This window comes from Falco biarmicus, chromosome 8, assembly GCF_023638135.1.
Source record: "Falco biarmicus isolate bFalBia1 chromosome 8, bFalBia1.pri, whole genome shotgun sequence".
Taxonomy (NCBI): Eukaryota; Metazoa; Chordata; class Aves; order Falconiformes; family Falconidae; genus Falco; species Falco biarmicus.
This window is the reverse complement of record NC_079295.1, coordinates 16,986,355-17,012,895: the sequence shown is the minus strand read 5'-3', so window position 1 is coordinate 17,012,895 and position 26,541 is coordinate 16,986,355. Positions and strand designations below refer to the sequence as shown.

The following is a 26,541-nucleotide window of genomic DNA, read 5'->3' as shown; positions in this document are numbered from 1 at the left end:
AACATGTGAAAAAGTATCAGATTTCATGGGTATTTTGAAGGAAAAAATATCACTGTTAGTAAGAGGAATTTTCACCCCTAAAAATATATGTTAAACTTACATATATATATAAGTTTAATACAGCTGAGTATGAAAACAAAATAAGTATTTATTCTATTTTATCAGCAAAAGTACATTTACATAAGAATCAGCAAAAAGGAGATAACTTTCTGTTATACATGAAGGCAGCATGCTTATCATGACATTTACGCCTACTGAGATGTTCATCTGGGAAAGTCATATTGACAGCTTAGTACTTGAAGCCATCATTGTTCACAGACACATACAATTAATAGCTAGACGGTAATGAGATGTAAGTCTATGTGAGTATGCAGAGGGCGGAAGGTTGTAGTGCACCCACATACATCCACTATAAAAACTCCCTATCGCAAAGGCTGCCTTTGTTAGCAAACCAGGATAAATCAAAATAAAATACCATTTTTGTGAACGCTGGATAGAGCTACTTTCCAAGTCTGGATAACCGTCCAGAATCTTTCGTTTGTAGGTTGAGGGGAAGAGGGTGAGGAGAGGTTTCAGAATTTGTTCTCCCTGTGTGTTGTCATCTTTAACTAGATACCGCGACTTTGCAAAGCAGACTTGGGCAGTTCCCCTCGTGATAAATCACCTGAACAAATCAGTAATGATGTCTGGGGCTCCTACTGAGTCCCCAGATGAGCTGATTGCATAAAATATCAGAAAAGTAAAAGATGCGTGAGTTTCCCAACCTTGAAAGAGTTTGCAACCTGGTAAGAAGCCTACAGAATTTAGTATTTCTTATGCTATGGGAATTTTAGTGTTTACTCAGTTTTACCAGTGAGTCTGGATTTCAGAGGCCTCAGAAGTCAATCCAGAGAAATGACATCTCAGGCAGGCATATATCAGCGGAAACACTGAATAATCAAAAACTGCAGAGGCAAGCAGGAGTAGAGATGAGGAGAACTCAATATAACTTTCTAGTCAAGTGACTTGGTTAGCTGATTTCGCTATCTTTGGCATAAAAAGAAAAAAAAAAGAAAATACAAAAAAGCTCAAAGTCCCTTTAAAATGAAAACCAAACACAGAAATCAACACTGAAATCACAGATAGTGTAATTATCTAGAGTGTACAGCCCTCGGCTATAGCCTTCACTACCCATCAGCTCCGACTCATAGTTCTGTACATATGATTAGTTACATCCACAATTAACAGTAGTCAGAGATGTGTCTCATTGGCTAATATGAAAGTGTGCAACACTTCCTTTCCTGTTTTTCTTCTTATCTAAAGCAAAATATCAGGCATATTAATAAATCCTGATAATTTGTGTTAAGATATATTTCCCTTCTCCATTTTTTTGTCATAACTATTCCTCTGAAATACCTTTTTAGTACTTTTGTTATTGCAAAGAAATAACAATGAGCCATCCACCCAAAAAGCACGTTTCCCAAAGCCCCATTAACATACGTTTATCTGAAATGTCTTGGGTTTACTTAACAGATTTTACTGAGGAAGAAATCCCTCAGGACCGCCAGTCATTCATATGACTTCAGCCTCTTTCTCTTAGAGGTGAAGCGTTAAAAGAAACTCTCCTGATAGCAAAACACAGTGACACGATCAAAACAGAATCAATTGAAACTAAAAATTAAGCCTTTATTCTATGTCAGGTACTAGTTCACTCTCTTGCTTTAAGAACAACAGGTATTTGCTTAATAGTCCCAGATACATTGAAATTTTTGTACTACTGGAGCTCAGAAAAGCTACTTGAAATATTCAAAAGTTGTTTGATCACCATGAATGTAGACAGTACAAGCAATACGGTCATAATGAACTACAGCAGATGGGAAACACAACATTAACAAGAATGTGGAACAACGACCTAATTTATACCAATAACTGCAATTAAATGTGAGTTTAGGATTTTGCAACCTAATCACTCTGTAACAAGCAGGACAAAAATATTGATCAGCATTTTTAAGTGGAGGGCAATCTGAGCATATTATTTGAGTACACTGTTTAGAAGCTGACTGACAAAAAATGACTAGCGATGGGGAAGGGGTGGTGAAAAGCTACCCTTTGGGTTTAGTTTGAGTGAAAAGTACCTTAACCATCATGAGAAGACTTGCCCGTCACAATATTTCTTAATGCCAATGAACGAGAGATAATCTATTGGTATCATTTGGTCTGTTTTGCTAGAACAAACTAATTTAGTAAGGAGTTGAGAACTTGCAATCATGTCAGGATTTCATGTGGTATTGAAGTGACTAAACACAGAAGGAATGCAGCATGCATCTTTCAGCAAAAATGGAGGGGGATGACAACCCGCTCCATAAATATTGCTGTCATCTACCTTTAAGACTAGTTTTTCAGACATTAATAGGAAGAGAATCAAATAACACATTTAGAAACAAAAACAAGTGCATAACCTAGAAAGGAAGTGAGCCATTTTGCGAAAAAGAAAAAAAAAAACCCCACTATTTTTCTCTGCTGCTTTCTCTTTGTGAGTCATACTCCGGGAGTGGTACCAGAATGTCTTGTTGTCCTATTTCTATGGGAAAAATCCTTGAGCAAGTTCATTCTTGATTAAGTTAGCATGGTGCCAAGCAAATGTAAAACATTGAATCTTTGATTCAGTGTTTTCTATTGTTCCGCTTGCACTGGGGGAAGAAGGGAGGCAATCTCATGGTTTTGTTAACAGTGCTTCAGCACTGGCATTGCTGTGAACAGCACTGGGGTAACATTTCCTTGTGTTTGTCAGCTTCAATGAAGGAAAACCTTTTTGATACAATTTAAGAGATTTTGGTTCTCAATACACCAGTTTCAGCAGTGAATTCGTACTTGCACCCCAGCTCTGACAGTTTATTCCCACTCCATGCCACATCCATTATCCCTTTAACTGTGCCAATAAAACAGGTCCTTGAAATAATCTGGATTCCTACAAACAATTGGGATTAAAGGTAACTTGCACTTCCCCACCCTTTTTTGGAAAGAAGAGAGAAGAAACCAGCTTAACTACTGGAGCAAGCACGTGTCATTGTGCAAAGCTGTGAACTGAAGCTAACACAGATAGGCGGCATAATTTCTGGTGTTAATAATTTCTCCCACAGTATAAATGCGACCTTTTTACACTTACTAAATCTATTAGGAAAGTTTTAACGTGAACAGAAAAAAAAGCTATCTTTCATTGAAGTACAAGTATCTGAATAGAAGTGTTATAATTGTATAATCACATCACTATAATTGGTATTATACTGCTGCTCAGATAATGCCTTTGCTCATTTTCACTTTCATAATTCATTTACACAGATAAGGCAATCTGGGCAGCTGCAATCATGTATCTAGGCATTGGTGCTTTGTGGAAAATGAAGTTAAAAATTAAAAATGGTAGCCCACATACACTTGTTCATTAGCAGTTTGCTTTTGGTACAGAGATAGTTTGCTGAGTAAAGCATCTCTTTTACATGTGTAACTGCTGAGCTTAATTTTTTACACATGAAGGAATGGCAGCTTCTAGACTCACAATGTTAGGAATGGCTTTCAGTGTTAATTATGAAGAGAAGCATAGTGAAACTGAAATATTTGTGATAGGAAGAGACATTTTGTAACAGGGTAATAATGCAAAAGAAAAGAGTTCTTTCAATGTGGAAGACTGGATTTAATCATGAAGTGAAGCAACAAAGGCTTTTGTGCTTCTGACACTTTCCTCTGAGGCAACTCAGCAGGGAAAAAACATAACTTCTATTTGTTATACACTTTGAGCAGTGCTGAGTGTATAGTGAGAAGCCTTCAGCTGCCTGGAAAAGTGCAAGTACAGCATTTAAAACTTCATCATTTAGTGTGGTATATACTTATGCTATTATACCAAATATAGTACTGTGTAATTGTATATGTAAGATATTGTGCATATCATGCTAACTGCATGCTGCACTAGAAAGGAATGCAATGTAATCATTTGGTTTAAGTGGGGGTGGCATTAGATAAAACTGTCCCTTTCCATCTATCTCTCCCTTCCTCCCTGTTCCCATTCCCCAAATTACTACAGAAAAATAAAATTTTAGATGATGCTGTGCAACTGTTTTTGTTTTTCTTTCAGCGTCTAACTCCCCCCATCTGCACAGTCAAAGCTTCACAGTTGCATTAAACACAGTGAGATCTAGTCGTGACAATCACAATACAAATTAAAATCTGCTGATTTTATTGTTAAAAATAAATTTAATGACAAACTGGGATACAGTTGAGTATGTGTGAGCTGAGGATCCCATCCTTAGCTTGCCTATCTGCAAAAACAGAGTTCATAAGCCGGAGTGGCAAAAATCCAAATCATAGCAATAAATAGCAAATTTATTGCAATCTGTTTCTGTGTTACTACTATAGCTGCAGCCAAGTGATAGACAAAGGGAAGTAAACATCTTTCTTTCCTTTGGGAGAAGGGGGGAGGAAAAAGAACAGGAAGAAAAAAAGAGAGAGAGAGAAGCTTCAGGGAATCATTCTTGTCCTATCAGGTGGCTTGTTCACTTAGCAAGTAAGAAGAATCGCATCTAATAAACAACTAATTTTGAAAAATTACAACATACAAAGGACATAGCCCAATGTTCACACAAAGGACTGACCGATAAACTTAGTCAAATTCCACTGCACCTACAAAATACTGTGCTCTTTTGTCACAATAAAGTAAATATGTTTTGAGGTCTCATTTATTGTGTTCTAATTCAATAGCCTCCAATTATACTGGTTTAAGTGAGACCAGAAGCAGGCTAATTTTATTGAATTACGGACTTGATGGAGAAATCACAGGCTGAAGTTCTATGATCTATGTTCTACGAGCATGGTATCAACTGTATTATGTTAATTATGTCACAAAAACTATTACATACCTTTTTTTTCCCTCATTCAAAAACTCCAAACCTTTTTCACACTGTACATTTAAGAAAAATCATCAGACCAAAATCACATTTTACCTAAAGGAATGAAATGAATGTTGGATCTTGACATTTTCTTACATCTCTGAACTGTAGTCTTGCAAAGCTACAAGATTTTCAGATCTTTCAGACTAAACCACAAAGTCCCAGTACAACCAGGAATTAGAGTGTCTTTAATTATTATTAGTTCCTAATGGATTGGATAAAAGCAGATGACTGAGCAAGTAGAACCCATTGCTTAGCCATGAAGTACTTTTTTGCTGAGATACAGAATGGCATTATGCAGTAACTCTTTTGTGAAAATCATAAACTAATTTTCAGAAGTGAAGCATCATATTGAGATTTTTGCACTCATGCCCATGTATAAAGCTGGAATTGGTCCCATGATGTAGTAGTCTGCCAATTTCAGTAAGGCATGGGTGCCAGCTAAAGACATATTTAATATAGCTTGTACAATATAAAAAAATTTCAGTTTCGTGCCATGAGGATCATCATAATGTTAATCATTGTCAAATGATAAAGAATGCATTTTAGTGTGAGAAATCACATCTGTTGTCAATTTACATTGTTGTTACCAAGTTTTACACAGTATCTTTGTGAGTCTATGTCAATGCAGAGTCACGATATGTAAAGCTGTAATACTGTTTTTCATTACTGGGAATGAAAAGAATACAGCCAATCTCTAAAACTTCTATGAATTCTACCTTTTCCTCAAGATCTTTCCCCTTCCTCAACTGAAGTTTATGTCTTAAGGTATAAAGTTTCATTCTATTCCCTTGGTCATTCAAACTAAGAATGTATCTGAGATTACATTTAACAGATAAAGACAAAGGTTAAAAATAGCCACATTTCTGTAAATAGCAACTTGATTCAAGGACTCTGCAACTTCTGAGTCCTCCTCTCCCAAACCAATGAGATTATTTTAGCAACAATGATGAAAATGTTCCGAACTTTCAGACAAAAAAGTCTTAAGTAAAACTTGTACGAAATTATATATTTCCATTAACTCATTATCCACTCTACATTTTGCTTTCATCTTGTATATGAACACAAGGGTATTTTTAAACCACACACAACAGCATTCTGAACACAGCCCTTTGTCATAAAGAGAAGATCAGCACAGTGCTGGAAGGCTAAATCTCATGCTAAGACAAAGCTGACTCTCTTGTGTATATAGAATGAATCTGGTCCAAGCTGAGTGTAAGTCAAGGGAAGTATAGGTGACAGAGATGGCTCCACATGGCTTATGCCCACCTCAGCCACCTAATTTTTCCATGAAGTGATAATATTAACATCTTAGGGCATGATTATTGGTGTTGAATTTAATTAGACTGTAGCAGAGCTGTCATGTGATGTTAATAGATATGCAAGATTCTGATGAAAAAGTAGATATACAATTAGAGGACAAAATCAAAGCTGAGATTTTTCGATAAGAATTCTAATACCGTGTTTATTTTAAACATCAGGACATGCATTGTTGTATTAAATCTGTCACAGTTTAGTCTTCTAAAAGTCTCTATGTGAACACAAACTTTGGTTTAGGCTGTAACAGTGATAGGAGAAACTCAGAAAGTTTGGATTGAGCTATAAACTCTTAAAATCTTCTGAGATGCTCATATCCTGTGTTAACCTCATATCCACCTCTAAAGCAGACTTGCAGCTGTTTTATATTAATTTTTAAACCTTTTTGTCCCTATCTGTTATGTAGGCAAACCTTTTTCTCTTAGCTAATGTTCAGTTTCATACAGCATATGAATCACATTTGCTCTACAACAGGACTGTACGTGCATGCTCTTGGAATACTGAAGAATGAAACATGTACTGGTGAAGGAAAAGGGAAAGTTTTGTTATATTAAACCAGCATTAGGAATCATAAGGCCTAGGCCAAAAGTGTTAATGAGCTGTCTGTTTTGCATTCTTGGAAATTCAATTTCTGTTTCACAGGACAGAAAATACATTACCAATCTTTCATTTCTTACCAAAAAGATCATCTGACATAACCCACTTAACAGTAGAAAGCTACCAAGTATTCATCATACTTTTTATTACAAAGCCAGAAAACCAATTAATTATATAGGTTCAGAAGTGTGTTTAATCACAATATTTTAACACTTTCATGCCTAGTTACTTCTACACATTATATATTTAAACACTTCTGGAACAGTAGGGATGTTCTAGCAATCAAATGGAGAGGGAATCCTTTTTTGATGTGGAGCTCACGGAAGGCAGACAATGGCTAATTAAACTATTCAAGAGAACAACTAAAAATAGAATTAAGTATTTCTCTCTTGCAGGTGAGTTATCACTATCCTCACAGTTACCACTAAAGTATTTACATGTGTATGTTATTAATATTCTTCATTCTGACATGTCTTCGAAAAATATTTTTTAGTATTTCCAGAGAAACAAGCAATTCTAAATCAATCTGCTTAGAAAGCAACTTCAAAGGCCCAAATAAGCCAAAGTTACCTACAGCATTTTAAGTTAAGAGTATAATACATCTGACAAAATTTACATAAATCAGAAAGTATCTAGTAGAGATAAACTTATTTTGAAGAGTATAAATTTTTTTCACTCCTTTTATACTCTCTCCACTCCAAGAACACTTTCTATGATCTAATGATTACAGTTTTCTTTCCAGAGGTAAGTGTACCATTTCACTCAATAAATCAAATTAGTTACAAAGTTTTGAGGAGTCTTCATGGTGGGAATAGGCGGAAAGGGCTCAACACATTCTGGCACAATGTAGTAACGTGCCATTACGTTAAAAGCATCAAATACATGCACTACACGGAGAGACAGATACTCATTATTAATGTGGGCTTGTAACCAAACTAGGCTTCACAGAAAAAAGAAGAAAAAAACCTCGACACACCCCCGTCCCCACATGTATTTGTTTGTATAACACACTTAAAGAACTGTAAGCACAAACACACACAAAATAGTCACAGGTAAATTAATTTGAAGTCTCATTTTTGTTCCAGTTACTTAAAATTAAGACCAATAATGTCTGTTCAAGAGAGATATAACACTAAAATAAGGTTTCCTTGTCACAGCAATATACGGTAGGGAAAAGACTATTTTATCTCCACCTCACTGCCATTGACTGTTACAGCATTGGCCCATAAACCTGGTTTGTAAACTTGAACTGATGTTGTAGCTGGTGAAGGTGTCTTAGCAGCCATTGAAACATATATTCCAAATTACCACAGAATTAATATATGAGCACAGAAGACCTTCTGTAATACTTTAGCAGTTTTCTGTGAAAGAGAAACATCTCATTTCCAATTACTCATAAAATCCAAGGTATTTCTATTTAAGTTGTAAAGAATTAAATCAGAGTTGGTCATTAATTTCCTAATGGAACGTTTTCTCCAAGGGAGAAGCTTACTTACATACCATTTTATGAGCAATCTCAGAGATTTCCTGACCACTGGGTTGCTCAGAGCTGTGTTCCTGGGTCATCTTTGGCAGCACAGGGACCATAACCACTGGTTTTCAAATAACTAGTTTACTGCCACCACAGTTTATGGTCTTGGAAGTAGAAAAAGTCAGAAAGAGATGCTGATTCAAAGTTTTTTAAAGACATTTCAGAATACTCATTCTTCTGAAGATTTAATCTTGGTAGCCTTTTCCAGGCTTTTTATGTATTTAATTTTCTTTAGAGCAAGAATTCTGCATTGCAGCCCACCGTAATGGAAATTGGTGCCAATGACATAATGCTTTTTGCAGGGCAGTTGCCTGTGCATTATAAAATAACACACTGATGACAAAAAGGGACTGTCAAAAGGGACAACCATTTGCAATTCCAGCTGAGCCTGGCACGTTCGGCATAATGTGCCAAACAGGTGTCTCTGTTAACTGAATGTATTTGGGGTTAGGAAATACAGTGATATTAATAAAAATCTTCATTTTAGCAGAAAAAAATTCTAACCTTCACCAAACCTTTAATGAAAGAGGAAAAGAAAGCTACTGAATATGATTTTAAAAAAATACCTCTGATGCCATGTAAAGGAAACTATTCAAAACAAACAGTAAGTAAAAATATTAAACATATTAACTGCAGGTAAGCATGATGTTAGATTTTGATTTTTCAATAAATCCTTCAGACAACACAACAGGAAGAAAAACCCCAACAATATTATTTAATTTCACTTTTCCCAGGCAGAAAAAAAGTTCTGTATTGTAGATGAACAAAAAGAAGTACATACTACCCAGTAGTCTGTTCCTTAGCGCCTTTCTGGCATGGAACACACTAACAGTGAACCATTCACATGTAACTGCCTCCAAACACTATTCATCAGAGAAATTTGCAACAATTACATGTCTGCATAATATTTATGGAGGCTACTGGTTTTCCTGGGGGCGCCAAGAGTCTGGAGAAGGGTTGGGTCAAACAAACTGCAGCCAATGTCAAACAACAGATAATGGAGCATAAGTGCTTGCACAGAAAAACATCTTCCTTTAGATCTCTCCCTGTTACATCACACTTCATCAAATAATATCTGCATTATTCTTAGAAGGTTGCACTGCTGGAATTCAACAGTTTCTAAAGCTGAAAAATGCATTAAATAAATAGCAACAAAACCAGGCAAAAATGCTGAATGATTATAAACATTTGATGCCATCATGCAGCAGCCATGAGATCAGTAAGAAAGACTTGAGGAAAAGCTGCTTTTTTTTTTTTTTTTTGTAAAAGTAAAGTTTTAATGTATGTCTCGCATTTTTCTGCTCTCCAGTAGATGATACCTCAAGGTATACTGGCTTCTCTTGAAGTTCTAAAACTTTTCAGATATATTTGCCTAAATTGCCAAACAGGGAAGCCACTTAGGAATACTTTTTTTCCCCATCACTTTATGACACTAACTCAGATGAGCATTACTTCTCTTACTCATTCTAAAGAAACTGTATTAAATCCCATGACTATTCAGCATCATTGTACAGACCATGAACAGCAAAATGGCAGCTAACGAGTACTCATTCTCAGGGCATTCGAGCCAAGTGTAATCAAAATTTTAACATAGCATTTTTCACCTTTTTTTGATTTGCAGACACTTGATATATTGCCAATGGTGGCAGAGAGCTTTATACAGCAAAGGCAAACAACAGGCTTAGGAAGGTTTCAATTTCAGTTCTGTAACTGCTAGTTATAGATTACAAGGAAATACTTGACTGATTCAGTTGAGGTGCAAATATGTGATTACAATTGTCTTGAGCTAGCCAAAGTACACAACACAGATGTTTATTCTGGCCTTCTTTCAGGGCAGCTTTCTGTTGGCTACAGGAGCACAGATGTTCTCTGATGCGTCATAAAGCTGGCGTGATGTGGGCAGTACTTATCTTCATAAAATTTGGTAGTTCAAAGTTAAAGTTTCAAAAATACTGGAAGAAAATTGAACCCTCAGGACAAGTTCATACTGGATCAACACTTTCTGTCACGTTTTGATCTAATACGAGGTAGCCTAGAACAGGATTTACAGTATCACAGAATTAAGGACTTGAAACAAGAGCAATTTAAAACTATGATTGTTTTGTTGGAGAACTGCTTAAGCAGGATTGTCTCCTTTAACTTCAGATATTCCCACCCTCAGACAATTTCCTCCATTATAAGGATGCAGCCAGGTATGGAAACACAGAAGGAATCCAACTAGGAACTGGCTGAAGTTTAAATTTATAGTAGGGGCAAAAAAAAAGTTTTACAGATTATTTTTAACACTGAAGAAATCCCTGCATGGCATCAAAACCAGTCATACTAGAACAGCTAAGAAAGACAGCATAGAGGCAGCAGTGAAGGCTGGGAGGCAAGAATGAATCATGGGAAACAACTTAATCCATGATGGCTGCTGAAAAAGGTCATCTTTTAGGGACCATGTAGCTGACAAACTCCCTCAGCTCACAGAACACCAGTTTGGAAATCACTTTTCTAGCAGAATCCACAGGAATAAATGCAACAAGTCATCATAACACCGTTTGAATTACCCTTATGAAATTATACATGCTGGCAAACAGAATCACCCAAACTTTTAAGAGTAATTCACATACTCCTTTAAGATCACTATTTCTTGCATGTATGTATTCAGAGAATGTGTGTCTATGGTCTGAGCCACAGACTACTCTGCAAGCAGCTGCAGCCCTTGACAGATACTGAACGACACTTGTAGTTCTTTACAAGTCTAAACAGTTTTCTAAAAGAAAAGAGAGGCCAGGGAGAAGGCTGCCTTCTTCAGTCTGCAACACAGCCTGACTAATTGTACAGCTTTACGGACCATGAAAACTGAGTCACTTCATTGTCAGCTGTAACTTTATAACTGATGTACTCAATTTCTGTTCAGCTTCCCTTAACCACAGCAGAGTGCAATTTTCTCTCTTATCTTGGTCACAATTGCTCAGTTTTCTCTCTCTCTTTAGTAAAATTAAAGGATTGACTTAATATAAAGTTCTGACCACCTCTATAGCTCCTCTCTATGAAGTCCTGTTTAAAAGTTCCATTAATTGCATTGGTGACCTCAAGTACTTCATGAAATTGTACAGGAAGGCAGTAAAGGAAAAACAAAAAAAAAAAAGCCTCCAAACATCTGCTGTAATTAGAGAGAGTAAAGTACCCTCCATCACTCTGCAGTCTGTGGGTCAAGCTTAGCTCATGTGGTCCTTGGTTGGTTGGTTGATTTTGCTTCCCTTTGGTGGGCTTTGGATGTTTTGTTTGATTTTTTGACAAAAAAGAAAACCTGCCAGTTAGATATGACAATACAGTGGCACTAGAAGGACTTGCTACCATATAGTAGATCTTAAATCTTTTCTGCAGTCCTTAGTTTTCTAATAGTCGCCAGTAAATGGCACCAGAAATAATTGAAACTGTTTTGTTCTAGCCCTCCTCCAGAGATGATATCAGGAGTAAACCCGATCAGATGGCAAACAATGCAACGAACATGGAACAGTATTAGATCCTTAGTTCACTCCTAAATTATTATTTTGGCACCTTACAGGAAAACTTCTGTCAGGCACAGAAGTTTTGATAAACTTGAGGTTAAGTTTCTCTTTTGGATGTATGAAGGCAATGCCTATTTTTATTACAACTTCCAATGGTAAATATGTAATTGTAGTATTTAGGCATTTGCATTTTTCCAATTCTATATAATTAGCAAGACAAAAGGCATTGTTTTGCCTATCCAGATATTTTGACTTCATTCTGTTGTGGAGGTGGAGCAGAAACTGGGATTTACACGTGGGAAGGCAGTATTCTTCTCCGAGTTTTTGACCAATAGCTCTGAGAAACTGCTAACTGTTTTGTGGCAGGCTTCAACGTGTACCAGCTAAATTGGAGAATGAAGTTTTTCAAAGAAACATTTATAATAATTGGTCATTCTGCAGGACAGACAAGGGTCCCTGCACAAGTAGCTGACAGGAGTTCAACGCTGGAGGAAAGTAATGTATTTATGTAGTGGATTATATGCAATCACTTTCTAGGCAGTGATATGAACTGAACATTTATAAGTTAAACAGTCACAGAAAGCATCTTTTAGGAAATCTTAGAAATGTTTGATGTAGCATAAGTAGTCTCAGAAGTCTAAGCTAAACAAAAATACAGAGTACAGAAATTTGAGACTTGGTTTAATTGCAGTTTAGGAGTCAGCTTTATAAAATGTTATGTTTAATTTCCTTTGCAGTGTTCTCCAATAAAGTACTTAATTTTAATTGGAAGCAGATGTGAGGATTGGATGTACATTTAAGGGTCTACAAATGAGGAATTTCAATATTATATTATATTATTTAGGGACCATGAGACCTGTAAAGAAACACTGCTGCTGTTCTTAGTGATATCATAGGCAAATTATGGCTTATGCACCACTCCTTCTAGTAGAGCTTTCTATAAGCACAGCAACTCACCTATCCACAGTAAATTTGAAGATTAACATTTACTCTAATCAATCAAAAGCAATGATATATGCCAGAAATTCAGCAAAAAAATTGTATGAACAAAAAACCTGCATCTTGTAGTACATAATAATAATGGAAATAACTTTCTAAAAGCAAAATATCATTATTCTAATAGGACTAGATAAAAGAGTTCTCTAAATTGCTAATGCTAAGTAGCTAACATATCTATAGTTATTGAAAATCCTAACATTTATCATATTATAAATTTAATTAGATACATATTTTTAGGTTACAATGTTATAATTATAAATTGTTTACCTTGACTTCTTAGGCGCAGAAACAGACTTTGCTTTCAAAATCAAAAGAAGCTGTTCACAATTTATAATGGAACAATTCTTACTGTAATTATAGCACTAATGGGATACATATCAATCAACAGGTAAATCACTATATAATTTCTTCAATTTTCTGTTCAGAGCATTTCTGAAATCATATTTGACAAATAACAGCTTTAATTTTACTTAAATTCCCTTTAGAAATAGCTGTCATTTGGATTACTTTTAAGAGGTTAAGATTTTCCTTCAAATAAAATTTTTCACATTAGGAAAAAGTAAAACTAGGCAATATTACAAGTAAAAACTACTTGAACTGTATATCCATTTGTTCCTAATGTAGTTACTAGCAGTGACAATTTCTGTCCCAGCATTTCTTATCACAGTTATCGACCTGTAATTCTAGCTTTTCTCCTCTCTTTGATTGTTCGGTACTTGCAAATTTATAAACCTTTATATCACAGAATGTTAAGTTTTGGTAATTATAATATCTTCAATTGACCATTACTGGACTTCCATAGTTTTGGCAAATTGAGCATACAAAAAAGGACAATAAACAATCACAAACACCAAATACATATAAAATAAAATGTGAACAAAGGAACTTAGAAAAACAAAGGAAAGACCTCTGGTTTATACGGTATTGGAAACTGTTCTATAGCTCTTTCACTAGTATCCACAAATCTGCTGAAGGAATGACTGGGTGAGGTTCCCTAACTAAAGTTACCCATTCTGGTCCCTTTTAGACCTAACAGGCTGCTAATCTGGGTTCTATCTGATGCCTTTCTGATAGTTCAGCAGGTGTGGAGGAAGCCATTTCTGTACTTCCCTTGAGATCAAGCCGGTGACTAGGGCCCCTTTCTCCCTCCACAAAATGTGCACACGTGCAATGATAGGCATTTGTCACTGCAGCATTGCAGGATCATCAAACTGGGTCTATGAGTCAGTCCATCCTTTTTAGTGTCTAAAACAGTTTAGACCCTCCTTTCTGCAGAAACTGGGGTCTATTAGGTTTGATATGGAGAAAAAGAAAGGGAAGAAGGTAAGGAAAGAAGCTTATGCTTTTCTTCAAATCCCTGGTGTCATCCAAGTTAGCACAAATTAGTTTTAGGACAATGATGGCAGTAACACATATTCTCTTTTTAAACACCAGTAACAATTTCTTAAAGTAGCCTATTCTAACCACATGTGAACTCCAATCCCCCAAACTCTTGAGACCTTGGATTTTAACTTTCTCTATTCAGAGATTTTCTGGCCTCTTACAGACAATTCTAGCAAATATGTGCATCTATGAAAAGCACGTTATTTTCTCACTAATGAATTCAAAGCTCAGAAATGGAACTCAGCCCCTAATACTAGGTTCAACAGTAGTGGGGAACACAAGAAGCTACTTGCAAAAAAAGATGCCTACTTGCAAAATAAGATAAGGGGGGGGGGGGGGGGGGGCTGACTGTTCTGTCAGTGACACTGAGTGAAGTGGCAGACAGCCACTTCAGTATACTGTAAACAGACAGCACACAATTCCACAAAAAGAACACAGAGCCAAGTCAAATCTATCTGCAGATTAAGGAGAATACCAAACACTGTAAGGCCAGTAAGCATACAGAGCTCTGCTTTAACTCTGATTCTCTGGGCTCTGAATCAAAATGGTTTAAAGAATCTGCTTCTCTTTCAGAGCTCAATACTATGCTCTATCAGCACCTGAAGATAAACTTTCCTAGGCAGCAAATTTTCTGGTCCTATTGACACCAGAGTGCATTTAAACTGAAGGCTTAGTTACTCGTTAAAAGAAGATTTCATCTGATAGATAATGAAAGGCTAAGGGAGAAAAAGTGCAATCAGTGGCATTAAATGGTCTGAGAAGGAGCACCCTGGCCAGGTTGTGACAAGATGTCTTCTGAAGTAGGTGTACAACGCTCCCCTTCAGTCAGGCAGCTGGTACTCCAGCACTGGCTTGAATGGCTACAATGGCTTTTACTTTTCTGCATAACAAAGAATTTTAAAAGTCAGACTATTACACAAGTTATTTAGCTGTCACTTGTTATTTGGTTTTGCTTTCTCCCTGAAGTACAAAACATTAGAAGCTCACAGTCTGCATACTGAAAATGTCTTAATTCAAAGACATATGACTTATTTCAAATTATTATCAAATGACTTAATTCAAAGATCCAGCCAAGACAATGTGCACGACTCATTTTCACAAGTCCTGTTTTAGTGATCTTCTGTTTTATACACTCAGGCATCGATAAACTCAGCACCAATGCTAATAATCAAGTTATTAACTCCAAATTAATCTCTGCCAAATAATCTCCTTGTTTGCAGCACTGCTGCAATTGCAATGTAAAGAAAATAGAGTTGGATTTTTACTTGCCATGCAGAAGCTAGAGCTTGGCTGTAGGGCCATATGGACCCAATGAAAGTTACGTATGGTTTTCATTTTATTCAAAATGTCCAAGCCTTTATTACAGCACCTAGGGAGAGCATTAGGTTAGCAAAGTCTATGCAAGCCTATAGAGTAGAAAACCCACAGAAAAGCCCTTTCATTCAAGCTCCCACAATACCCAGCTTTTCTTATTGGGCATTCAAATAAGGATTTTCATTTATCCTTAAGCGTATTCAACTCAACTATCTTATAGAACAGTCTGCATTTACAAACATAAAAAACCCAACGAACCACAACAAAAGCACCCCAAGATATATGACGTTAAATGTATATGGAAATCTGCAGCCAAATCCATAATTAAATGTCTATTATGTGAAAAGCTGAAATGCTAACAGAAAATAAAAGCTCATTTTAAGTAAGGACCTGCTGTGCAGCTTTTAAACACTATCCAGATAGTTACCTAAATGAAATTCAATGTTCCTTCAGAAATAATGATCTGCTTGCAAGAAGATAATCAGTACTCTCAACTGGCAAAATACAGTAAAACTGTGTTGAAATCACATGTACACACTGGTGAAAACTCTGCAGGCCTGTGGACTCTATCAGCAAGAACAGATTCAGTTTCCAAATTCACGTCACGTCTTGACTTCAGCGTAGATATATGACCACATACTACTTTAAAAACTCAGTAATTTGGCTTCATACATACTCAGTTTCATTAACAGTTCCCCTCCCTAAGATGAAACAATTCTTTTGACTGATGATTTATAAATGAATTCTTCCCAAATCAGATTATCCGTGGCAGTCCCACTTATCTGCCCCTCTCCCCTAACACATACAAACATACTTCTACTTTGATACCTGTGTACCAGAAAGATGAATTTTTTCCTTAATGAGTAATGTTTTTACTACAAACCGAGAACAGGCATCTGCTCTGAAAAACTCAACTCTCTAAAACTTACCCATACAATATTCATAATATTGACTAGTGAGTGATTTCCAATTGACCAGCAAATAATTAAAATTAAATCAAGAAGCCTCAAAAATAGTCAGCTGAGCATGTATCTAATAATATAACCTGCTTCTTTTAAATGCAAGTATTTTAGCACTATCTTGTCCTGCAGTCACAACAGTCATGAGATTGGCACCAACCTGTGAAAGACGCAGTTTTCAAACACTTAAGCTCCATTTGATTTTGATACGCCACAAACTCCAACTATTGTTTTAACTGCTCCTAGAGAAGCATGAACCTTATTTCCTGGAGCTGTTGTACTGAGTGTCACTAATGGTTAGTTATTTATGCTGGTTTGTTTAATGGAACCATTCCAGAGGCAGCTGAAAGGAAATGTTTCAACCCAAGAACCCGAAGTAACAGAGCACTTAAAGAACAAACAAAACCAGCAGCTTAGACCCTACACAAATGGAAGTCTGCATAAACTGATGAAGGTCTCTAGTAGCAGAAACTCAGAGGCAAGATGTGTGGCATCAGGAAACAGTAAAAATGTTTGTTTTGCTATGTACACTTTGGAGTTTCTAGGAGCAAAATGGTTCCCAAAGTGCATAATCTTAAACGGAGAGATGATGGGATTCAGGGCAAATATTCAAAAGCATATCACAGAGAAGTTTTGATAAATCCCTGGCCACAACTGAAAAGTGACTTTCCAGTGAAGCAAACCAACTTTCCCTTGAAAGAAAGCAGATGGTGGAAACTCCCTTTCCCACAGCCAGCTTGAATCTCTACCCATGCATAGGGAAAACAGGCAGTGCTGTAGCCAATGCATCTAATCCTCTTAGCACTGTAAGTAACCCATTCTCCTTCAACAGCTGAGGCACTATATAGCATTTGTGGAATACCTCTAGAAACCCAGTATTTCAAATCTTTCTAGAAAGAATAATAGCACCATTTCCTTGCTTCCAAAGCAAAAAATGTAACATGCATTTATTTGTAACATTCTGACATCAGATTTCAGAGCAAAAACAGACAAATACTTAAAAGAAGGCACTGAAGTTTAAGGGGTTTAAAACACATTGGTTTGATAGAGTTTCTCTCTGACAGGTTGCAGATGTTTATTTTGCACCAAAAGTCTACATTGAAAATAGCATTTGAGAGGAGTGAATAAGACACAGCAGGTGCATAGTGCCCCCCCCCCCTTCAAATAGTCCTTCAATCAGTTTTTAGAATGAATGAGCACCAAAATAATTGGGGGGGGGGGGGGGGGGGGGGGGGGGCAGATATAGCATCCTCCTAATAGCTAAGCACCTTTTAATACAGACTTCTTTACCTGCACTCTCAAAAGGCAATGTATTGATACCTCCTACGGAACTGCAATAATACACTTACTTATATGTACTGACAGGAATGATGAAACAACTCCAGCAACACTGATTTTCAAGATAACATTTACAAAATCATATCAGAGCTATGGAAGTGTTAACCTGAAAGGACTTACCTGCATTTCAATGTGGATAACAACTCTCACTCTCACTAGTTATATATCTTTTAAATTAGGTGATTGAACCGTATACATTATGAGAGCAAATACTATTCACAGCTGAGAGACTACTCTCCCAATTTGCTAATTAGTCATTTTAACAGACAAATGAAAACGATCTTTCCCAGGGAACAGAACAAAAGCCAAGGAGAGAAGCTACTCACATTCCTTTGAGCCGTTGCCACATTTTCTCTGTGTGTCCTCCTATTTGATACTTTATAGAGGTGCTTTCCAGTTCCCGAGTTGTTTCCGTCGCTCGAGCCCCCATCGTTATTGTCCTACAGTGATACAGTTATAGTCAGGCTCACCAGCAAGCACAAGCATTCTTTAGTCCACTACAAATGTCAGAAGATCCACGCGTGTTAGACAATAGCTGCTGACATATCAAAACACATCAGAATTACAACTGCTGAGGGACGATCTTGCCTGAATCGCTATTCCCTTTGATAGACAAATCCACTCTTCCCCCCACCCCCCCAAGCACAGAGCAAGTATACACAGCTCCTCTGACCTCACGAGTCTAATCCATACGGGTGAGCCAGCTACTATACTACTGACTGCTCAAGCTCCTTTCTCATGCACTTTTTCTGCTGTAGGAATATGCACAGAAGCACAAAAGATTCCTTAAAATGGACTATAATTCATTGCCATGCAGCATAAATGTGAATGGCTTTAACAATCCAGAAGGAAAGAAAGGCTGGTTTCTGCCCTGCAGGTTGGAGAAACAGGCTGCAATAGGGAAGCAGATGGTAGAAGCCAGTATCAGCCACATCACCCTACAAAAAGAGTGCATGTTCAAATGTCAGAGCCTTCCTCTTTACTTGATCCTCAATTGTTTCTTAATGAATAAATATCTACCAGCCTGTCAATGAAAATATGACTGTACAAATGCAAAGTCAGTAGTGAAGACATGTATAAATCCCTGCAGAAAAGAAATCAGAGAGCTCTACAGGTTGTTATTGAAGGAATATGCTGTAATGATGACTATTCACCTTCTCCTAGCAACTCCACACAGTAGGCAACTGTCAATTTAACTGGTGGAAATGCAGCAGCTGCAAGACAGTCCGCTCAGCGAATCCTGTGGGACAGCAGTATGTGTGTGTCAGAATCTGATGCTGAACTGCATGTGTCTGACAGCAAAAATCAATTAAGTGCATGCAAACAGTAAAAAGGGTTGACGACTAAACGGTACACCAGCCGTGCAGCAGATTGCCAGCTCTGCTTTTCAAGTGCAAACCTAAGAACCTAGTTGTACAGCCAAAATTGGGGTTTGGAGAAGGCAAAGGAGAGGATTTCCTCACTGCTTGCTCAGCCACAGACTTCGGTTTGCAGAGCAGCTCCTGTACTCTGTAAATAGCACCTGTCTTGTTTGGTGAGTCAGTAACAATCTTCATTTATGAAACAGCAGCCAAATAATCAAATATACCAAGACTTATCTCGGTGATCATGTTTGTTTCCATCAGAGTAAGAGCTCTGCAAGAAGCCAGGCAAGAAGGGTGTGCCAAGTAGGAGTAAATATGTCTGAGCTTTGCCAACTACTTGTGTCACTGCCAGCCAGGAAAAGGGGCTTTGGGTCCACCATGCCATAGTGAGGATGAGTGTTCACAAATGCTGACTGGAAGGAGCCCTAAGGGTAGGAGATGCTTACCTCAGTACGGCTGTAACTAGACAGCTTTATCAGTGTCAAATTTTACAAAGATGTGAGATGAGAGGATCCCATCTATTGCAATTGGCAGAAATTGATAGTATCATTACGTACTCAGGATTGTACAGAAAAATAAAGAAGAGGCCCACTGCTTTGAAATAATCCTAACACTTCAGAATCTCCTAATCAATTTCCTTTCTCTAGGATACTTTTAGGCACATCATAGATTTAAATATACCCTATGAGAGTTATAAACCAGTTCGAGATGTGTCTTATACACACTGATTTCAGGTGGATAATGAAGTAGCACAATTAATTTACTTCTATGTATGTTAACACATAAACAATTTTAGATTGGTATTAATTCACAGACTTTCACAGAATTATTCCCGACTCGGACATAGAAGAGTCAATCCCATAAAATTCTCTAGCAATATCTGAAAAACAATCACTGGGAGCAAAATCTCTTACAGTTTTCAAACAGTATCATAGGACAACAGTGAAGAAATACAAATAGCTGTTTTTCAAAAACTGCAAAACATTTATTAGGTTAAATGTGACAGTAGTGCCCTTGAAAATTCACTGAGGAACCACTTAAAAACTTGCAAACTTTCCACTCCTGTTATGCATGGAGTCCAACTAAAATTTGTAAGAAAAAGTATAAATATCCTTCCATGGAATAACTAATGAGAACATCTCACACTAATCTGGGCTCTTCCCTGCTTTTTAACTGCCAGACATCTGAAGCAACACAAAGAAATTAAGTATTTATAGAAACTACACAAACCTCCAGGGACAGAGGGAAATGTTAAGGGCCTGTTTTTTCTCACAAAGTATTCCTGGCTCTTGTTGTCCAATTCTACAATGAAAAAATAGTGGTGTTTGTAAGCTGTTCTCTCTCCACGTAGTGAAAATACATTGCTTTGATTTATTGGAGTAAAGTATTATGAGCAGGAAGAGAGGAAGGAACAAACTGCCCAAACAATATCACTGCAAATAGAGATACACCTGCTGTCTCCACTAGAGAAGGAAAACTCCATGAAGCAGCTACTTTAGGAAGTCAAACATATTGGAGAGATACCATCTGAAATGATAAGTTGTCTTAAATAGTTTTTCTCTTTCCACCTCCTGTTCTTGTTCTGGTTTCCTGTTCTTGCTCTATCTAACCCAGTGTTTGTGCTGCAGTCCCAGCAAGCTGTTCTTACAGTTCATCTTCTTCCCATAAAAATATAACCTTTTTTGCTCTTTGCCCACAGCTTTTTCTTTTTCTTAATTTTAGCTTAAAATTTCCATATTGAAGTGAACAGTAAAGGAAAGCTTCTATTAGTCAATATGGATATATTTTAAAATAGAAATAATGAACTTCTTTACTCCTAATTATGGCAAAATAAAACTATCCCAGTGCCACTTAATCTCAGATCAGAAGCTGCACTTAATGAGAATGTATCCTTTGCTCCTTTTCTTTCATCAAAAACACTTCAGTAGTAATATCAATGCAAAGAAATAATTTTAAAATACACCCAATAACAAAAAAACAGGTTGGTTTTGCAATATTGAGTACTGAGAGACCTTTACAGTTATGCTAAAATCACAGTTACAATGAAAACAATTTACTTTAAAATGGGGAAAAACCTACAGCTAGACCAGTTAGAGATTAGCTATAGAAATGGGAAAGGGATTGTACAGGTTTTGATGAGGAGAATTAGACCTCTGTTTTTAAATACATCCTCTGCTCCTGAAGGGAAATTAAATATGCTGCTTTGTTTGACATTATCTTCAAAACATCTAACTTATGACAAATGGAGAATAAGGAAGTGTGAAGAGGCCTGCAGGGTGACTTGTCAGACTAATACTCATCCCTCCAAACCTGACACAAAACACAAACCTCCCTGTAGTGGAACTGCAGGAGAGCCATGAACCAATTAAGAAATTTGAAAACATAAGGAAAGCCAAAGCAAAACCAACAAACCCTCAAAAAGAAAAAAATATTCTAAGTAGTGGCAGCAGGTATTAGATCTGTATGCTGACTATCCTGACCCTGATCTAGCAAGCAATAATACACACTTAATTTCAAGCAGGTAAAGCATGGCATTGATTTGCTGAGTAAGACAGAGTTCAACACTACTGCAAATAATGGAGTTAAATCACCGAAGAACTACCTGCAAGTGGACTTGAGTGTTTCATGGTACTTCATGAACAGAACCTAAGGTATGACTGTGAACAGAACTTAAGGTATGACAGAGATCGCATGTCACATTCTGCTCATGCCAGAAAAGGAATGGTTTGGAAGACAGTATTCTCCACATCTCCTTCTGCTGCCCTCTCCATTGTCTATTACATTCACATGTGTGAAGTGATGTGCAATCCCCTTCATAAGCACGGTTTCCAGCTTGCTTGCAATGCCTAAATGTGTGGATTTTAAATCAATAAGCGCAGCAGAGGAAAAAGGAATATTTGGTCTTGTTAAAGTTCATGGACTTCATTACATACATACATCTCCAGCAATCCGGCAATGGCAAAATACTGATGTCATGGTAATCTTGGATTTTCAGATTCTCCATAGAATATATTAATAAAATTAGTAGAGTTACATAATTAAGGAATAGCAACTTTAAAGAGCTGCACATACAGCCTACACATTGCATTGGCATTGATTCAATTAAGTAGGTAGAAGAGTTTGGATTGATATATTAACAGTGATTAGATGACCTAAACAAGGAAACTCAACAAGGAACAATTTCCCCCTAATTTATTTTATTTTAGTATTTTCTGCTACATCTGATTTACTGTATTTGAGGCTTTTCAAATAATCACTAAATTATGTTTATTCATTTACATGTCCTGCAAGTACCAAGCTTTAAGTATAGCATGGAGAAAAAATATCTTCTATCTGTTTCCTGTGAGTTTGGCATATCGTATTGGTAATGAACAGGGAGTCAGATTTATTGAAGCTTTTAGGCAATTAAAAATGAAAACAAATACTTGTGAAAGCTTGCAAGCAAACTAGCTGATAAACCTCAGGGCACAACTAGACACGTATTTGCAACCTACTTACGACATACTAAAGACCTTGTCATATTTGATTGCTCAATACTGCCTCTTACTAGAGGTCACCAGCTCCAAAAGTCTTTTGTGACTTGTGTGTTTATACACAGACCAGTTCAGTGCCAAGTAAAGTTGGGCTGATTAAAGCAGATGTCTTAAATCTGCACTAATGCTGTCTAGGACTTCACTGCAGTCAACAGAATTTAGATGTCCACATGCCTTAGGCAAGTGTCCAGGTACCTTAGGCAGGCACATCTATTTTTAAGTTTACTTTGAATATGATCTTTCACTCAATTTACTTTAAGGAATCATTCATTTACTTCAGTGAAGCAAATAATCTGAAAAATTCTGGGAGATGGAGAGATGGCAAAAAATGAATTGCAGAGATGTGGAATGCATGAGAAGCGTGTTACAGATAACCTGAACAAAAAGAACTGCAGAGGAAAACTTGCTACTACATCATCAGTAGCAAGACAGAAGAAGATAAAAGATGACTGGTTTTTGAGCTGCAGGACTTGGAAAGAGGCCTTGGAAGCAGAGAGTTTGAATGGTGTTGTTAACGCAGACAGACAGCTATCAAGAAGAAATCAAATGCCCAGTGGAAAGTCTGTTGCATGTCAGTGGATGAAATGAAGGAGGAAGTTGTTCAAGGTAAGGTGATAAATGGATTATCTTGACCTGCTTTGTAAGACAGATGCTCAGTTAGCAGTTGCATGCTACATCTTTCTCCAGGTATGTGAAAACTGGTTAGCAGAAAGTCGCTGGTAATTTAAGCTGAAAGAGAACTGTTTCATACACAGGAAACAAACTGGATGTTGAGTGAAGAAAAATGAAGAGTACAGAATAGGTCTGAGGTTTTCTTTAGCCTTGCTTCTCATTAAAAGGGACTCTGTTTCAACTTTTCAGTACTAAATTGTAGTACTTCAGAAAGAGAGAGGCTGTGGTTACCTTATTTAAAACATGACTATAGAGAACCACTAAAAACCAGATTAAAGTTTCTGAAAACAGGAACTTCAGCAATTGCATGTAGCTCATACAGTGTCACAGGGCTATCAGCACAACCAAGCACAAGTTACAGGTAGTTAAGGTTTGGTGGCTTTTAACTTCTTTATTTAGGATGAATTGAAAACTGGTTTTGAAGAGCACCAGCTGAAGTTGAGGAGACACATTCATGAAACTAACTTTTAGGAACTTGTTAGCAGTTTGGCTACAAAACTTAATATGCTGATTTTTGCAAAGAAAGGAAACCATTCTAGAACAGGCAGTAGCGTTGAAATAAGATGGACTGAAACTGCCAGAGACAATCACAAGCATAATGGTCTACTTCATAAGAACATGAGATTGTTACCTTCCAATGTCAAAAAGGGCAAGACAGCCTCCAGAGTGTAGAATACACAGTTGTAGACTAAATATAAAAGTTCCCGGTTAGTTGTGCTCCTTTCATCAGAGGCCACTGCCTGTTTTTATCACATTTCATATATTTTCAGTCTCTTCTTTAGGAGTTTTTATGAAGCCATTATAATTTTGATAATCATGCACGGAAGAGGTAATGGTAAAAGTCATTTGAACACAAAAGCTGTGGCTAACTGTGAAAACTTGTAACTGCAAGTTATTGCCGTCAGCATATAACTAGAGATAGAGAATACAAGGCAAAAGGGATTAGGAAATCTGGATTTGGCAAAGCATTTGCCAGTTTATCCCACTGAACTACATCAGCTGTAAAGAAAATAACTAGTACATGATGGCAAGATGTGTGTAGACAAAGACAACATGAAGTAAAGTTGTTTCAACCAATTATTGTCTAAAAGAGGTTATTTCAAGCATTCATTTTGAGCTACTTGACAAAGGAAACAAGAAAATTCTCTTTTGCTATAAGTTACTTACACAAAGACCATAGCAACAAGAAAATGTTTCTTCATATTTATAAAAGACAGAACAGATGCCAGCAGATAAAAAAAAAAAACGAAACCAAGTCTCTTCATCTCAAACCAAAGATGTCAATTAGGGAATCTACCCTTACCATAGCTGTTGTTATTGTAAACCAGCTTTCCAGTAGTAGTTGACCCCAGCAGGTGGAATCAATTCATTACACCCCACATAACAGTCCCTTTCAAACCTGAACTACAAACCTGAGCTTTCAGGACAGAAGGGCAAGGGCACCCCCTTTAAGGCACAAGATCTTTTGCATCATAACCCCAAGCATCTCCTCTAAGTTTGGTGCCGTTCTGCATGTGGTACCTTGAAAGCAGATTACATCAAAAAGTGCTTTCAAGAGTAGCAAGGTCTTCATTCATGCATGCTTTTGCTTTAAAGAAAAATAAGATGATCATGACCTCCTCCACCCAGGTTATAAAAGTAGTGGAGGAAATATCTACTTAGCAATAGCAGCATATTGCATCTATGAAACAGCCACTTGATCAACATAAGAAAGCAGTAAAAACAACTAAACACATAACCTGATTCTTTTCATTTGGAAATGCCCTAAATGCACAGTTACTTTCTTGCAGATATTACCTGGACCAGCCTTGTCTCCTGCTTATGGGGCGGGGGGGGGGAGCGGGGAAGTAAAAGAAATCTGGTTTTCTACATTTTATTGAATGTGGAGACAGCCACAACTATTGTGCTGCTGTTTAAAATCTATAGGTTATGCTCCCACCATCAGAAGAAAGCACGAAACAAAGATCAGGGTCTTTCAATCCTATCTTCTCAAACTCTGGATGCCTGTATCAGTCCCATAGTTTTATCTAAAATTTGCATTTGAAAAATCAGAAAAATTCAGAAGGTGTGTACAGAAAGCTAAACCATGATTATCTAAACTATAGTTAAGAGGATTTGAGGTTTGGGTTATCAGAAAATGGCTTCCCCCCAAAAAAATAATCAGTACATGAATACTATACTCCCCTCTTTCTTACTTTACATATTCTGATGAAAGACAAGCACCTGTAAAGTAAAAGCATTCTAACCTGGCTTGTCAGGTTTCACTTGGGGCCTTTCCTACCAGTGAGAGAAGAAAGCCCTGATCTCACACCAAATCTCTTTCATCCTTAGAGAAAACGAGAAAAACAACATTCAGTAGTGATGACTGGCAGCTTAAAAACAGGGAAAATAGAGGACAAGACTCAACAAAACAAATCAATAGTTAACAGGAAAATTTGTATTTTCACTTCACAACAACCCTGATAACTACTTTAATTTATGTAAGTGTTAAGGAGTAACAGAACAGAACTAAAATTCTCCAGGAAAGTAATTGAAAGTAATTCTATACCTACTGCATTACTAAATGTGGAACTCGACATCATGTAGCAATGGTGAAGACCGAAAATATAAATTACTTCCCAACTAGATAGGATAGCAAACACAAGTCCAACAATGGCTGTTAAACAAAATGGTTCACATTAAACTTCCAGCTCCGGATGTATACAAACTGTGGGATGTTACAAGGGAAAAAAGCATTAGAGAAGGATTGCTTTACATATTTATTATTTGTAATATTCCTTTCCTAAGTATTTTCTCCTGCCCATCACCGGAAACAGAATACTAAGTGATAGAAATATGGTAGTTCTTACATCTTTATTCAATATAAAAGTGCTTCTTATCACATAGAAAAATATTTCTGATTCATTTAAAAAAAAAAAAACACCAAAAACCTGTATCTGTAGATGTAGTAGGTTTTCTCCTTAATTTATTATGCAGTAGTCTCCCATAAAACCTTTTCAAAATGCCTTCTGCTTCAGCAAACAAGATGATGGAGTCATTGGTACTGCATAGACATGCTAGGAAAGTAAATATATAGACAGTCACTAACAGCCAAAAATATGTTCCATGCATCCTTCAGCTT

General features: G+C 36.9%; 1 protein-coding gene across 7 annotated transcripts in view; it reads right to left on the bottom strand.

Annotated features, from left to right (window-relative positions):
• The window catches only part of PDE1A (phosphodiesterase 1A), a 248,849-nt gene that overhangs the window by 161,575 nt on the left and 60,733 nt on the right, over positions 1-26,541 (bottom strand). For 6 of the 7 annotated variants that reach the window (XR_008823670.1, XM_056350225.1, XM_056350220.1 and 3 more), the window contains exon 3: positions 18,178-18,291. Coding sequence is in view for 5 of the 7 variants with exons in the window: in XM_056350225.1 (XP_056206200.1) it covers positions 18,178-18,281 (104 nt within the window). In the remaining 2 variants the exon portion in view is untranslated. Of the gene's footprint in view, positions 1-18,177; positions 18,293-26,541 lie in introns of those variants that run through there. The other variant, XM_056350224.1, reaches the window with a different exon arrangement.